General features: G+C 41.7%; 1 protein-coding gene across 1 annotated transcript in view; it reads left to right on the top strand.

Annotated features, from left to right (window-relative positions):
• The first annotated feature begins 326 nt into the window (after positions 1-326).
• LOC139461002 (atrial natriuretic peptide receptor 1-like) overlaps positions 327-13,077 on the top strand; it is a 198,619-nt gene continuing 185,868 nt past the window's right edge. The window contains exon 1 of the mRNA XM_071242470.1: positions 327-1,481. Coding sequence (XP_071098571.1) covers positions 818-1,481 — 664 coding nt within the window. The 5' untranslated portion in view covers positions 327-817. The remainder of the gene's footprint in view (positions 1,482-13,077) is intronic.

Raw genomic sequence — 13,077 nt, 5'->3', positions numbered from 1 at the left:
TATGTGTGGTCAGCGCGTGGATCACTACAAACAAACACGGACGCACTCCACGAACCATTCACTCTCTTGAAACATCACTCCCTTCTCGGAAACTAAACAGTGATTGTTACAAAGCTGTGCGCTCCCCGGAGAAGTGGCAGTCTTTATGTGTGACTAAATAGTCTTGCAGGCACTGATCCACTGCGACAGCGTACCTACACAGGTGAATCGCCGACCAATGGCAATTCAGCTTGAATGAGCTTTAAACTAACTGAGTATTAAATCAGAGAGGCTGCAATGATTGTCCACATTAGACGGAGAAGCATCACCACAATGTGTGGGATAGGTCCCCGTTCCGTTGGATGAAGGCGAGTATTCAGGCGTCATGGGACTTTACTCTTCTCGCCCTTAAGGGAACACCGTGTTTTGTGTCAACATTACGCCGAGTGAGCAAAATGTGTGGATTAGCCGTGATAATTCTGTAAGTGGACAGTGCCAGAATCGGATGTGTCTAGCAGGTGGGATATGTGTTAAACAGCATAGATATGGATTATTGGAGACATCTGGTTGCTTGTCACTCTTTTTTTAAAGGAGGTGTTTGAAGAACGGATTTCTATGGAATTGGTCTTAATATTCAATGTGATTAATGTGTTCCATTGTGGTGTATCGTTGGTAGTCATTCTGAAGAGATCAACGTAGTGTTTTAAGGGACAGTGTTATGATACCTGGATTGGGGTCACGCAGTCGGAACCCAAAGATGCTGTTTTTGTAAACGGGATGAAGATGCCCCAGTAGTTTTTCCTGAGACTGGTTGTTAAAGTACTGGATAAAGTAAGTCATGACGTTGCTGTTGATGCTCCTGTTGGTCGGGGCTGCGGGTTCTGATCCACAATCCATCAATGTCGCCGTCATCATTCCACAGAAAGGTGACCAGCCATTTTCGCATCACAAAGTATCTCCGGTTTTGGAACTTGCTAAAGTCACAATACAAAACAACAACGTGCTTGTCGACGTGAACATATCCATGTATTACGGAGACTCAAAGTGTACCTCTAAGGATGCTCCTATAGAAGCCTTTAATTTCTATATGAAGTCTCAGGTGAACGTGTTCCTAGGGCCGGTGTGCGACTATAGCTTGGCACCCGTGGCCCGCTACGCCCCCTTCTGGAACCTCCCCGTCATCACGCCCGGGGGGTTCGCTCATGATTTTGGGGTGGAGAAAAGGTCGGAGTACCCGACTCTAACCCGTACCGGTGTCACCTTCAACTCCCTCGCCCTGTCGACACTGTCCATGATCGCTGGTTACAAATGGAAGAGGATCAAGGTCATTTACGAAACAAGTGGACACTCGGACACTGCTCCGAAGTTCTGTTTTTTGGCTGCATCGGCTTTTGTGTTTTATAGCAAAGCTAAACGATTGGATAACGATTTCCACATTTACCTGCCCAGGATCCACAACATCGAGTCACTGTTGAGAGATGAGATCGGCAATGAATTTGCAGGTAGGTCAGAATTACATTCAAAGGTGCATGGTCAAACAAGCAAAGAATGCAGTATGGGTTTAAGCCCCTTTACACTATGTTCCAAATTTAAATCATATCGAAAAGTTTTTATATCCTTTATCTCAAACTGACTGCAATCATCTACAGTCATTTCTGTTAATGCCAAAATAATGTCCAAACTTTACCTCAGGAGACAAGGTTTGGTATCACACGTACAAAGCAATAGATCCCGTTGATCAAAGTAAGGACACATTTATGTACTGCTCCATCTTGCATATATATCCTTGCACTGGCCATGGACCTTTAAAGTAGAACAGCACACTGATTTACGACACACGATTGTCTTGTATGGATTTATACGGTATTATCTACCCGACTGAAGACTGACTTGATGCTATATGTTTAAGCAGAACCAGTCAGAGGTAATAGTCAGATTCTGTGATGAATGGAGCGCCTTCTCGTCATTATGGAACCGTCGTTGTTGTCTATACAAAGGAAACGGTAACACGGCACCAGAATCAATTTCTTCGTGTATCGTATGTTAGTTAGATAATAAGAAAACAGGTATAATGTACAGTGTTGGTAGCTCCCACTTCCTGCAGACGCTGCGATTGAGAGGGATAATAACACGACAATGCATTAACACTTGGACTAGGCGTGTGTTTCACTGTCCATTCGCGGTCATTAAGATTTGAAGGAGATTTGAACCGACCTCCAATTATACAGTACTTCTCAACATCTTTCCAGATTCTTCCACTGTCCTTCGATAAATCCATACCACGCTGAAAGTGACTGTGTGTTCTGTCTTCCGATAATGCCGAAGTTTTATTGTAATCTGGGAGATTTTCATTTCGTGAAATCACTGAATGATTCTGGCTATGTTTGTAGGGGTCAATCATTTAATTGGAGCACGGGTGTCCCTAAACCACTTGAATAATTCCCTGTGCAGATTTATGTCCCTTATTAGCATCAGAATCCTATGATTCGAATTCGAATACCAGATTCGCTCTGAATTTTTTTCCAGGTTTGCCAGCAGTATACTTATACTCATGTGTTTCACCAAAGTTGTAAGCGTCTGAGACCTGCATGACTTCGGGCTTTCCTCCCACATGAAGATGACACGTCGTGATATAACTGGAATACTGTATAAAGTGACGTTAAACCCAACTTATTCACCCTTTTCATGAAATACGTGAAATATCTAAACATTTCACAAAATGACTGCAATTATTCACATGCATATTTTAATCGACGAAAACTACAGTGCGTGGCTATATTTTATTAAATAACAGTAAGCCTTGTGTAACAAGATTATGCACCTCCGTGTATTCCGAGACGTTAGTAACAGAAATATGTTAACACCGTGGTATAGAACAAGACATCAGTGTATCGATATTGTTTGAGTATTGATCATAAGATTATTACCAAGGTTATGGCCCAAAGGTTATTACGGAACGAAGGACCACAATGTCAGATTTTTACACTTGGCCCAAAAGTTAGGACGGAAGGCTGGAACACAATGTCAGATTTGATACTTGGCCCAAAAGGTTAGGACGGAACATTGGACCACAATGTCAGATTTTACGCTGGGCCCAAAGGTTAGGACGGAAGGTTGAGACATGGCAGTCATATTGGGTCATACGATTGGGACATGACACAAAGACATAGGATTTGGAAATACCACTGGGACAGTGACAACATTGTAACAGAAGTGTAGAACGTGACATTGGGACAATGGGACACATACTTTGAATAAAATACTGGGACATTAGGTTCGCAACATTGGTACATAGGGTTTTGGCGTCAGACCCTATTAGTACTGTGCGATGTTTACCACACCACGAGCCTGCCATCTCCCTAAGAGAGCGCGACCATGATGCTGATGTTACTCATATTACCAGGAGGCGAGGAATGTTGACTTCAGGAGGAGGAGCATGCACATATTCGTGCCGTTGTAACAAGTGCGTTGCATGTTTCGGAGACATACCGTAACAACACGTAAGCGAGTGAGTGAGTTGGGTGGCCCAGTCGTCTAAGGCGCCGCGATTCGCTGTGCAGAGTTGCGTCCCTTGGGCACGCCAGAAACCTATGATTGTGGGTTCGAATCCCGGTTCGCCCCGATTATGTTTCTAGGTTTGTCAGCACCATACCCGTGCTCGTGGGTTTCACCGAAGTGGTAAACGTCTGAGACCTGCATCACTTCGGGCTTTCCTCCCACATTAAGCTAACTCATTCACTCACACACTGACACACTGACACACCCAACTAAACCATCCTGACACCCGTCCATGTATTATCCTCGGTGCGACTAGACTTGGTCGCTGGGAGCCTATTATAACGCGAAATTTCTACAAGAGGCAATTAAGCTTGTATACTGATGAACTGCAATGATGCATTATTTATGTCCGTCAGTATATATGAACTGCTGTAGCTATTTTTAATTTCTATAACAGGCAATTTATAGATTTGCTGTCTTTGGTTCACAGGGATGGGTTGACAAGCAATAAGATCATAATGATTTTTCAACATGACATTACATATGCATTAGTATATCGGAATATCGAACTTGCATTGTAACTTGACCCGTGAAGATCCGGGGTAGAATAGGTATTCAGCAACCTTCTACATTCTTTGTCTGTGACGCATGTTCTTTCTTAGATTAAATATATAAAGGCATGATCCGATAGATTAATTGCAGTCACGAAAAACTCGGGTGTTCTTTAACTTCTTTTGAGTAGTATATATAATAAACACATGAGACTGCTATTTCACATGCGGGTCTCAATGACGGAACACGCTGTGCAGAGTTGCGCCCAATAGATGTGCCAGAATCCTATTATCGTGGGTTCGAATGCTGGATTTACTGATTAATGATGTTACCCTGCCTGGCACTCGACACAGAGAAATAGAACAAGGACTGATCGGCTCGGAGTCAATATACCGTGTATGAATGGGGTATTCATGTTTAACTGCAGCATGGTATCTCAGTGTGCTTAGCACTACGAAACCGGCATAAGACTAGTACAAGCAGCCACGCACATACATGTACGTGCGTGCACATATCTAGGTGTAATAATCTTGAAACCCCGTTTAACACCTCACCTCACCTCGCCTCGCCTCGCCTCGCCTCACCTCACCTCACCTCACCTCACCTCACCTCGCCTCGCCTCGCCTGTCCCCAACCCACACCACCCCACCCCACCCCACCCGTGAACATTCGGTTTAGAATAGGTCTTCAGCAACCCATGCTTGTCGTAAGAGGCGACTGAAGGGATCGGGTGGTCAGGCTCGCTGACTTGGTTGATGCATACATCGTATCCCAGTTGCGTGGATCGATGCTCATCATATCAACCACTGGATTGTCTCGTCCAGACTCGATTATTTTCAGGCCGCCGTCATATAGCTGGACCATTTTTTTTGGAATATTGGTGAGTGCGACGTTAAACAACAAATATAGAAAACATAAACACTACGTTCGAATTATTATTATTATTATTATTCAAGTTGTTGAACTTGCTGAACTTTCATCGCCATGAGGAACATGTTTTTTCGACGCTACCGGTTTTCGTTTCCATTTGGAATTCTTATTCAAATTGCCTTGCGATAAAATAACATGTTCTGAAGATGTTAAAAGATAGTTGTCAAGTATGATTTGCTGTAAAAAACGAGAAGATAAGAGCGTTGTATATCATTCGACGAATGTTGGCAGAGTGTTTCGCTGAACGGTCGCCCCCTAACCGTATGGCATAGACACAGAACAGATCACAGAGAACGAGGGGGTCGTGATGGATGGTTACTACGGCTAAGGGGCCAAACATTGATTATTGTCGGGGGTTGGGGCAATTGTTTTTAATGTTTAGACACTCAATCATTTTTTTCCGATATAAACGTGTGCTCAATTACTTATTTTCTAAACTAAAGGAGACATTCTTTGGAGACCTGTCTGCAGGCACAGGGCACATTATATTTGTCCTAAAATGTCATATATGCATTTTTTCTCAGTAAAACATGTTTTGATTGTTTTTATAGACCCCCCTAAACCGAAAAGAAAATGTTTTCACCTTAATGCGCTATATATATCACAAGAAACACAGGCATTATTAGTTCACTTGGTGAAGAAAAGGTACTTTTAATGTAACTTGATGAAAACTTGACGTTCTGAAGTACGCGCAGGGAGGTCGAACCAGCTGGTACCCATTCCTTCTCGGTCTATTAATAATACGTTTGTATTTTGGTCTCAGGAACAAAATATTAGTTGGCGGTGTTATTTACAGACCGCCGTCATATAGCTGGAATATTGTGGAGTGCGGCGTTAAACAACAAACCAACCAACCAACCTTCTTAATAATCATTTTCGGTTGTGTCGAGCCTCGAATAAATCAACTGCGACACAACGGTATTTGCTAAATACATAGATTCAGGTTCACTGAGAAACAATCTCATTAAAACCAGATCCTAGTTCTCGCTACCGCTAAACAAAGATCTGAGGACATCCCATTAGGGGTTACGTCAGAACGACCTTTTATCCGACCAATCAGAGCGCCGCTTACCAGATCATGAAAGTGACAGTCGGAATGTGATTTCTAATCATGCAGCCTCGAAAACTTTAAAACGGGGTTTTCCGAACGATAGTTACATGCTTAACGACTGAATCTATACACTCTAGACCACATGTTAGCCATTTGAGAATGTTCTTTTGATCAGTTTTCAAATTTTTAAGCAAGAATTAGTCAAAATATGTTTCGAAGCGTAGTCGCCAGTTTGAAACTAGTGCTGTAAAGCACAAGAAAGCTGCCCTCTGATTGGCTTTTATTAACATCTTGTCAATAATTCCATTGGTCGGTCAGAGTTCGGGAAAGGTCGGTCTGACGTGACCCCTAATGGGATGTCCTCAGATCTTTGTTCAGCAGCAGCGAGAACTAAGATCTGATTTTAATGAGATTGACTGATACAAGTGGCACCGGGAATTATATGAGATCTTAAAGGTCGGTATTATTTTCAAGTTTTTATGTTTTCATAATAATGTCAAAATATGACACTTCTTACTCCCATGTGTTACAAAAAATTAAAACGTAGCCTCGACTATAATTTTGGATTGAAATCTAACCCTATAAATGAATGTCGACGCATCATGCATGTGACGCAGCGCAAGTATGACCTTGAACTATTCTGTGTAAGCCATTGCAGCACCCGGTGTGTCCTGTGTGTGAACAACAGTGACGTCACGAACAGGGGGAGAGTGCAATTTAGTAAAATAGTTAGCAACTACGAAAGAAACACGCAGTCAAAAACAAGTATTTGTTTGTTTTGTTGTTTAACGCCGCACTAAGCAATATTCCAGCTATATGATGGCGGACTGTAAATACTCGAGTCTGGACAAGACAATCAAGTGTTTGACATCATGAGCATCGATCCACGCAATTGGGATACGCGATGACATGCATCAACCAAGTCAGCGAGCCTGACCACCCGATCCCGTTAGACGCCTCTTACGACAAGCATGTCGCATTTTACGACAAGCATGGGTTGCTGAAGACCTAATTTACCCCGGATCTTCGCGGGGAGGCGGTCCGTGGTCCTGATACGATTGGATCATTTAATTTTGTCCTTCATTATCTATACTTCATTTATAAACTTCCCAGATTCAGAAATACATTTTATGCACCCTTCCAAAAGACTTCCCCGCTACTTCTATCTACCATATCTGGTTGGTGGGTATCTTCATGTCGTGTTTTGCATTGTAATGTAAATATTTATTTGGATTCCGAGTGCTTCATTAGTAACACATAAATATTGATCATATTCTGTTTGGATAATCACTTTATCACTTTGCTCATAATTAATTTCGACGATACAGAACACTTTCAGCTGACCCAGCAAGCGTCCTATCTCTCATTATCTAACCTTTATGTTATTCCGACAAAAGATAAACTAACAACCTGATCTTACCATCAGCCTGGGGTGTTATCTAAAGAATGTTGTGTGTAGACAGTAGTCAAAGTGTTGAAACCCATGTCACAGGCCATGATGGTGATAGCGCGAAATTAATCCACGGACCGCGTGTGGTGAATAAAACACGAACGGCCAAGCGATGATATATATGTGCGGATTTAGAACTGTACTCGTTTAGTGAACGCTTAGAATAGATTCTTTCATGTTCGTCATTCAAAAAAAAAAAAATCCATCTGACTTAATTCATTCTTGACGAAATGAGAAGTTATGGAAACACGGCAAAGTACGTTTATAACGAACACGCTTATAACGAACTGACGGATATAACGATATCTGTTTTGATCCCGTCCATTTGCTGTATATATGCTTATAACGAACTAAAATTAGTGATCACTTTGAGTTCGTTATAACCGTAGTTTAGTGTAGTTTAAATAAAACCTGCAAATGCCTTTTACATTCGACACACGCATTGTAATGTGAGTGGGGGCTGTGGATAAAGCGTTCGCTCGTCACGCCGAAGACCCGGGTTCGATTCCTGACATGGGTACAATGTGTGAAGCCCATTTCTGGTGTCCCCCGCCGTGATATTGTTGGAATATTGTTAACAGCGGCGTAAAACCATACTCACTCACTCACTGTAATGTGAGTGAGTGAGTGAGTGAGTGAGTCTTATTCTCTGCGGGGCACCAACAATGACTTTCACTCGTTCTGTCGGCGGAGGGCATCGAACCAGTGACGCCGCCTCCAACCAACCCCTTAACCACAATCCCCGAATGTCAATATAAGTTTAAAGTTGTAAGGGTGCGTTCCTACACCATACAGGGGGGGGGGGTGGGGGGGGTGGGGGGGGGGGGGGTGGGGGTGGATGGCCCAGTCGTTTAAGGCGCCGCAATTCGGGCTTTCCTCCCACATTAAGCTGACACACCGGGATATAATTGGGATACTGTTAAAAGCGGCGTTAAACCCAACTCACTCACTCACTCACGCTTACACTATACACACCAACGGCTGTATCATTACGTCGTAATAAAACTGAAATACATTTCAAATCAGCGTTAAACCAAACGCATTAAACCAAAACGCTTTATGATGCGCCCAGCAGAAAACGCCCCAGACGTTGGCTCATTTCTGACAAACGTCTGTACTCTTTGATGTATAACATAACACAGAGTGCAGAAAGCATTTAGCATTTATACTAATGGAAAACGTGTTTCTTTTTTTAAAACTGATACGTTATTTCAATTTTGTCCCGTTCTATTACGAGAGGACAGACCAAGAGTTTTGACTATACCTTTGAATGAAGCAAGGGGGGAATCGATTATTGACAGCTATATGAAGTCTCCAGGTCAGATGAAGATTGTGAAGAATTAATCTGTTAGTAACATGATATTTGCAAATTAGTTCCGTTACAAGCAACGCCAGGAAATCAGATTCCAAATCAATCAAATTATCGACCCTGATGTGGGGGTATATTGGGAACGGCCTTTTGGCATTTACAGTGGGTGGGTGAGTGAGTGAATGAGTGAGTGAGTGAGTGAGTGAGTGAGTGAGTGAGTGGCTGAGTGCGTGAGTGAGTGCGTGAGTGAGTGAGTGAGTGAGTGACTGAGTGAGTGAGTGGATGGATTGCTGGGAGAGTGAGTCGTCGGGTGATTGGGTGGGTGAGTGAGTGAGTGGACTAATGACAGTATTAAAACTAAACTCACTCACACTACTGTTTTCAGTTTAATACGCGTCTAATACCTAAAACATGCACAGAAAATGCTCACGTACGTAAAATTGCATGTGTGTAAATATAAATATTATTATAAATATTCACTTGATGTTAATCTACAATGCGTTCACATTATTTTAAGAAAGGTGAGTAAACAGTGTTTGCAAATAGTGTAGGTCCCCAATTTGAATAAATCCATCACTCACTTCACGAGGTTCAAGGTGGAAAGATTACTCAACTATCGAAGGCGTGTGAGAACTAGAGCTGTCGTACAAATTGTGTGCGACTGTCGTCATTGATTTCTCAAGCGAAAGACTGGCCTGGACAAAAGATCGTCAGTCACCTTGGTGGGCCAGGATAAATGCCTCCAATGATGATAGGGAATGGTATGACAACTTTTGCTTGAAGAAACAGCTTTTTATTTAATTTGTACGAATTTTTTCGACAATCTCAAACCAAAAGAATGTACTGTTCGTCCATCCCAAGATGTCCGCAAAAAAGTTGCTAACATTGGTTGGCGTCTATTTCTGAAAATAGAACGGTCGCAAATTTGTTTGGTTTTTATAAACCAACTGTGTCCGAATGTGTTGATCGATGACTACCTGATTTGTGACGTGCTTTAAATTTTATCTGAAATATATATATAATATATGGGGGAAAAGTCTGAACCATTACGCAACGAGTTGACAGTTGTTTTAGGTATGCCCGTTTGCGCTAAGACCGAACCCGGTCGCAAAATGGCCATGAGAGGGGCACGAATCGCTATTCGGCTTGTCCCGGAATAACACGAGTTGGTCACGAATGACCTTTCATTGCATGTCCACTACTATCACTAAAAAACCTATATATAGTACATTCTGATGCATAGGTTAAGATGATTTGTGTTCAGAAAGATGTTCTTTCTCCATGTCACGAGATGTGTATTTTGGTAATACTGAACACTTAAGAATGACACTATAAAATAAGCTTCTGATATCCAAACTAAAGCATACTTTAAATAACAGGTTCCTTAATACTATCGTTATAAAATTACAACACTTCAAAACTTCAGCAGCCATTGAGTCAATACTGTAGTAATGGGAGTAACGCCACTCTAGTTTGCAAGTAGCCTTGCTCCAAGGCTGTACTGCAAGATAAGTCCTTGGATGTGCAGTAATTCTATCCTCCTAATAGGCAAGTCTAGATATGTGGACAGTACTCTGAAAGGGAAAACTTGTTATTATTTATATAATCTAAAATCATGATTTAAACTCATAATTATTGCCTTAGAGACTTGTGCAAGTCTAGACGACAGGTTGTTGGAGAACCCGGATTCCCACGGAAGGTATCTCAAGTCGTGAGATATGGAATGGCAGGGATGTAAGATGAGGCCTAGTCTGTCAAACAGACCCTGAAACAAATAATCCAGTACAGCCCATGCAAGCCTAAAAAAATTGGCAAGTCTAGATAACTGCAGTATCGGAATGTCAAGAAAGTTTATGCGCTTCTTTATATTATATTTCATAACTATAATTTAAAAATTGTTGTTTTTTTAATGTAAAATATGTTCATTTAAGAGACTAGATGACAGTCTAGATGGGACCCTGCAAGGCGCTATTCTGGCTGCGGAGATAGTAACACAATTTGACACGACACATCACTTGTGTTCATCCATCGTGCTTCGGGGTATTTCTTAGGGTGAGTCAAGTGTTGGACACGCGATGCATTGCAAAATGATACCTCGTTTCCTCTGCCAGAGGGTCCGACTTTCCTTGACCAGGATTGTGATTAGATTAGGAAGAAATAATTGGGATACGCTCAGGACCGGAGTCGTCGTAGAGCTTGAGTTGTGTGTCGTGTGAGGAATCTGTCATATTCCATCCATTATTTTACTAAACACGGCCACTATTAATATTGGAAGAAAGAGAGAGAACATGAAGACGATGCTTGTTTTCCTGTACAAAACATGAGTTATGTGCTTGTCATGAAATGCTCCACCGTTATCGAAGATTGTTGAAATGAGTTCGTGACAAAATGTATTTTTTTTTAGGTTAAAAAAAGCTATTATCTAGATGTAATTACCATAAGCATGCAACCTATGCACGACAATACATATTACATGCTCATGTCCCTGTACTATTACGGATAGTGATGGCGACGACGATGCTGCTGCTGATGATAATGATGATGATGATGATGATGATGATCTGGATGCAGGACAGACAAAACGTATTGCATGTTCATATACTACTTCAGCTACTGATGATAATGATGATGACGATGATGATGTTGGTGGTTGTGATGATGATGATGATGCTGATGATGATGATGAATTCAAACATAATTCTTAGAAGCATTTCGTTGGACTTACTGATGATGATGATGATGATGATGATGATGAATTCAAACATAATTCTTAGAAGCATTTCGTTGGACTTACTGATGATGATGATGAGGATGATGATGATGATGAGGATGAGGATGAAGATCATGATGGTGGTGGTGGTGGTGGTGACACAATCCGCCATGTCATATGGTCACATCTCTCATATGTTTTAGGAGGATCTAAAACTGTTTTGTTGAGGTTATTTATAATTTTGATTCTACACTACTCCAACGTATATATCCATATCACCCGACTATAATTACGGTCGGTCGGCGACAAGAAACGAGATATGTTTTTTGGTAATTTATTTCAGTAATACGTGGCTTTCGTTTCAGTTTCAAACCATGATATGAGGTACTTAAACCACTAAACTTTCGGTCTTTCCCCAGGATGAATAATATCGCGGTCTCCAGATGACCGTATTTTGGTTTGACCAGACTCCGTATCTTTGAATCTGTTATGTGATCCAGGGGAAGGCCAGACCATCGTGGGAGAACGCTGGTTATCAGATATGGCACAGGGCCTACTTTATAGATTAAAACGATTGTAGCCTTACGACTGAACGCTAAAGTGTGGGTATCAAGATGGTCAGAAGTATGGGTGTTGCGATGGTCTTGGAGCTTCGACCATTTGTGAGTACATTTTTTTAAGTATGGGTGAGTAAATGGTAGGGCATTGGAGTTACGATTATCTTAGAACTAAGAACAATTGTAAGTATATTTATTTTTAAACAGAGTTACGATGGCCTAAGAGCTCCGGTCAACGGTTGATATATGTTAAAGTGTATGACTTACAATGGCCGAAGACCGATGACCTATTTTAAGTATACGTTAACGTATGGAATTCACGGTGTCGAAGCGCTACGACCACTTGTGATTAAACACGTAAGGTAAAGTAGAGGAGGAACGATGGTCTCAGCTTTACGAATACTTTGAGCCTATGTTAAAATGAAGATGTGACAATGATCGTAGTCCTTTGAAAGCATGTCGACGTTACTAAAATACCAATCACTGGTTTGTCTGGTCTAGATATGACACAAGCCGTGGCGTTAAACTAATACAGGCGAACCGGGATCCTAACCACGATCATAGGCTTCTGGTACGCCTAAGGGACACAACTCTGCACTGTAAGTGTAATGACGCTCACCAGCACTGGAGGTGTATGTCTGTGGCGGGATATTTCAGTCTTCACGGTGGAGTTGTAAGATGTTCCAAACACCGTCGCAGGAAACCCAGTTATCGATTTACTGTGTTCCACGAGCAACAATCTTTCACTAATTCTTGAGTAACTTGATGCAACTTTAGATGCCGTTATCTACTCAGTTAAATAACGGGATAGATTGGTGGTGCTTATATCACAGCACTAACGAGTTTCCACGTTTTTAGGAGAACAGAAATACTTGTACATTCAGATCTTATGCCAGAGTGCAAACCTTATGGCTTTTTTTTTAAATCTCATTTAATTCCCAACTGTCGATCGATATAGCGATTCTAAATGTACACTACCTTTCCGGCGAAGTGGATCGTAGAGGAATGCATGGGTACATTTCTAGTTAACATTTGGATCTG

Source organism: Haliotis cracherodii, unplaced genomic scaffold (assembly GCF_022045235.1).
Source record: "Haliotis cracherodii isolate W230 unplaced genomic scaffold, xgHalCrac1.p SCAF_14, whole genome shotgun sequence".
NCBI classification, from domain to species: domain Eukaryota; kingdom Metazoa; phylum Mollusca; class Gastropoda; order Lepetellida; family Haliotidae; genus Haliotis; species Haliotis cracherodii.
This window is presented reverse-complemented; position numbering and strand designations above follow the sequence as displayed.